Raw genomic sequence first — 2,477 nt, forward strand, 5'->3', positions numbered from 1 at the left:
CTGGAAAATGTAATGGAAACTTGAGTTTTTATAGAAGTGTAATAGGATTTGTATATTCAACACTCTCCATAGGAGGAATTGGAATTATCATTTCCTTTTTTATTGTCTTCCTTCCAAAATTAGTATCATCAATCAAAACAAGGAAACTGATCACTTTAAATTCGATAATTATTAATATCATAGCCATGACCATTGGATTTTCAAATTTACTTTCCATTTACCTGACTGGCTACAACCCTGCAAACTCAATGGTAGAATCAGCTATTCTCATCTTGTGCGCCTTGGCATTATTTCTTTGGTTATTGAAAAATTTGAGAATGGTGCTATATATCAAGAATAGACAATATCCATCCTATATCAAATGGATCTATATTGCTACATACTGCTGTTGTTTCGTATTGATTGCTGTGTTTCTTCCATTGTTAGAACGTTATTACCAGGCTCAACTTCCAGTTTATTTATCATTGGCTGTAGTATTGATTGTTTCATTCTTGGTGTTCAGTTTGATTGTGTATATAGTGATGAGAAGGAGTACGGATGTGAATATTATCAAATCGTCTGTAAGTTTAGTTTAATAATTTTGAAATATTTTTAATAGTTTGTGAAATATTTATTATTTATTATTGGATTCATAATTGTCTTGTCAGCAGTATGGTATTCAGGTACTGGATGGGGTGCTTACTTGTGTGCAAATTATCTCTTAGTATTTTCATTGTGTTTTAGTATTTCGTATATGGAATTTGAAAAGGAAGAATTTGATTTTTTATTCAATATCAAAAGATGTGGAAAGTCAAAAACAAAACAACAAACAAAATCAAATGAAATGTTACAAAGTTTCTTGACAATATCAGAAAAAGAATCAAACTCTTCCTCAACTAGTACTTTAGAATAAAGATTTGTAATTAAGTACTGTTGGAATTGACAAAATTAGAGTTAGTAAGGAAAAGCTTTGTAAAACTGAAATGAAGGTAGTTTATCAGATTGTCTTCCAGCCGTAGAACCTTACCATCTGAAATCCAATATTCCGAAATGATGAAAAACTGGTAATAAATATTTTGTTTATTATGTATTTGAATAGTAGTGATGAAAAGACATTTTCCAAGTTGGTGAAGTACATGTTGAAAATATACATGAACCTATCATCATGTAACCAATAGGAAAATCTGGTAGTGATGATGATTTTAATGAAAATACAATATTTATTGCTATTACAATGATGATAGTTGAATGGCGATAAATTTGGAGTCCTTCTGAGTTCCAAATTTCTTCCTTTGTGGTAACAATTAATCAAAACTCAAACAAAATACCTTTAATTCTCCTTCATCATCATCATTGCAAAATAATTCCACAATCATGATGGATCAATTAAATATTGATATTCTCGGGTATGTGTTTGAATTTCTTCCGAGAGGAACAGACAGGAAGAGAATTGCATTGGTCAACAAGACTTTTCACCATTCTAGATATTTGTTGGAGAAACGTGAAATGACTCGGATGTGGCATGATGAGAATAATTGTCTACAATATCACCCTCTCATGGAAGATGTGGTGAGTGAAGAAGAATTGGAGAAGAAACAAGAAGAATTACAAATTTCCATACCTTTCCATTTGAAATTGTTTGTAACTGTCTTGACGAATGGTAGACAGCCATGGTCTAATACTGTTGTGCATGTTAGTAATTTGTTGGGACCTGTCGAATCTTGGTTTTTGGACACACATAATGGTTTGGACACACAGAATGGTTATGCAATCTTGGGAGTTGATACTCAATTATCGAACATATTAACATTGAGTAGAGATGGGAGGATTAGAGTGAATGGAGACACGGTTGACTTTTTTGAGTTTGTTACGATGGTAAATCGTCCATTTAATCCAGAATTTTACAATTTTGAAAAGTTTAAAGAAAGAGTGTACTTCCCCTTCTCAATGACCAAGGAATATTATAGTACGTTGCCAGACAAGTACAAGTTTGTGGACAAGTTGACCATGCATGCTATTGAATTGGATCCAAAATGTTATGCATATGTTCCTGATTATATCAAGATGATGAGACATATTGCCAAGAAGGTATTCATTAGAAATCCATCCTTGGGCACATTAATTCCAAAAGAACTTTTGGAAGATACAGATTTTGTTATGGATGTTTACAAATCATCACAATCAATTCTGTTTTATGCTTCTCCAATAGGAAAATGGTGGAGTGATAGAGTTTTTATGATTGAGGCATTGAAGAGTGATGTATGTTTAATAAGAAACTGTTCTGAGGAAATACGGACTGATAGAGAAATTATTGACATGATTATTGACATAGATGCAGCAAGTTCTTTTCAATATATTGGAAAATTCAAGGAAGATGAAGATATTGTGAAAAAGGCACTATTTAAATCAAACTTCACGATTCTACATTATATCAATAGTGATTTTCTGCTTAATAATAGAGAACTAGTTCTCACAATATTGAAAAGTACGGAAAGTGT

The 2,477-nt window shown here is 31.9% G+C and overlaps 1 protein-coding gene across 1 annotated transcript in view; it reads left to right on the forward strand.

Moving 5' to 3' along the window:
• Nucleotides 1–1,485: 1,485 nt before the first annotated feature.
• The window catches only part of NAEGRDRAFT_75470 (uncharacterized protein), a gene marked incomplete at both ends in the record, with an annotated part of 2,009 nt that continues 1,017 nt past the window's right edge, over nt 1,486–2,477 (forward strand). Inside the window, one exon of the mRNA XM_002669584.1 lies at nt 1,486–2,238. Within this exon, the coding sequence (XP_002669630.1) occupies nt 1,486–2,238 (753 nt within the window). The remainder of the gene's footprint in view (nt 2,239–2,477) is intronic.

Source organism: Naegleria gruberi (genome assembly GCF_000004985.1).
Source record: "Naegleria gruberi genomic scaffold NAEGRscaffold_80, whole genome shotgun sequence".
NCBI lineage: Eukaryota > Heterolobosea > Eutetramitea > Acrasida > Naegleriidae > Naegleria > Naegleria gruberi.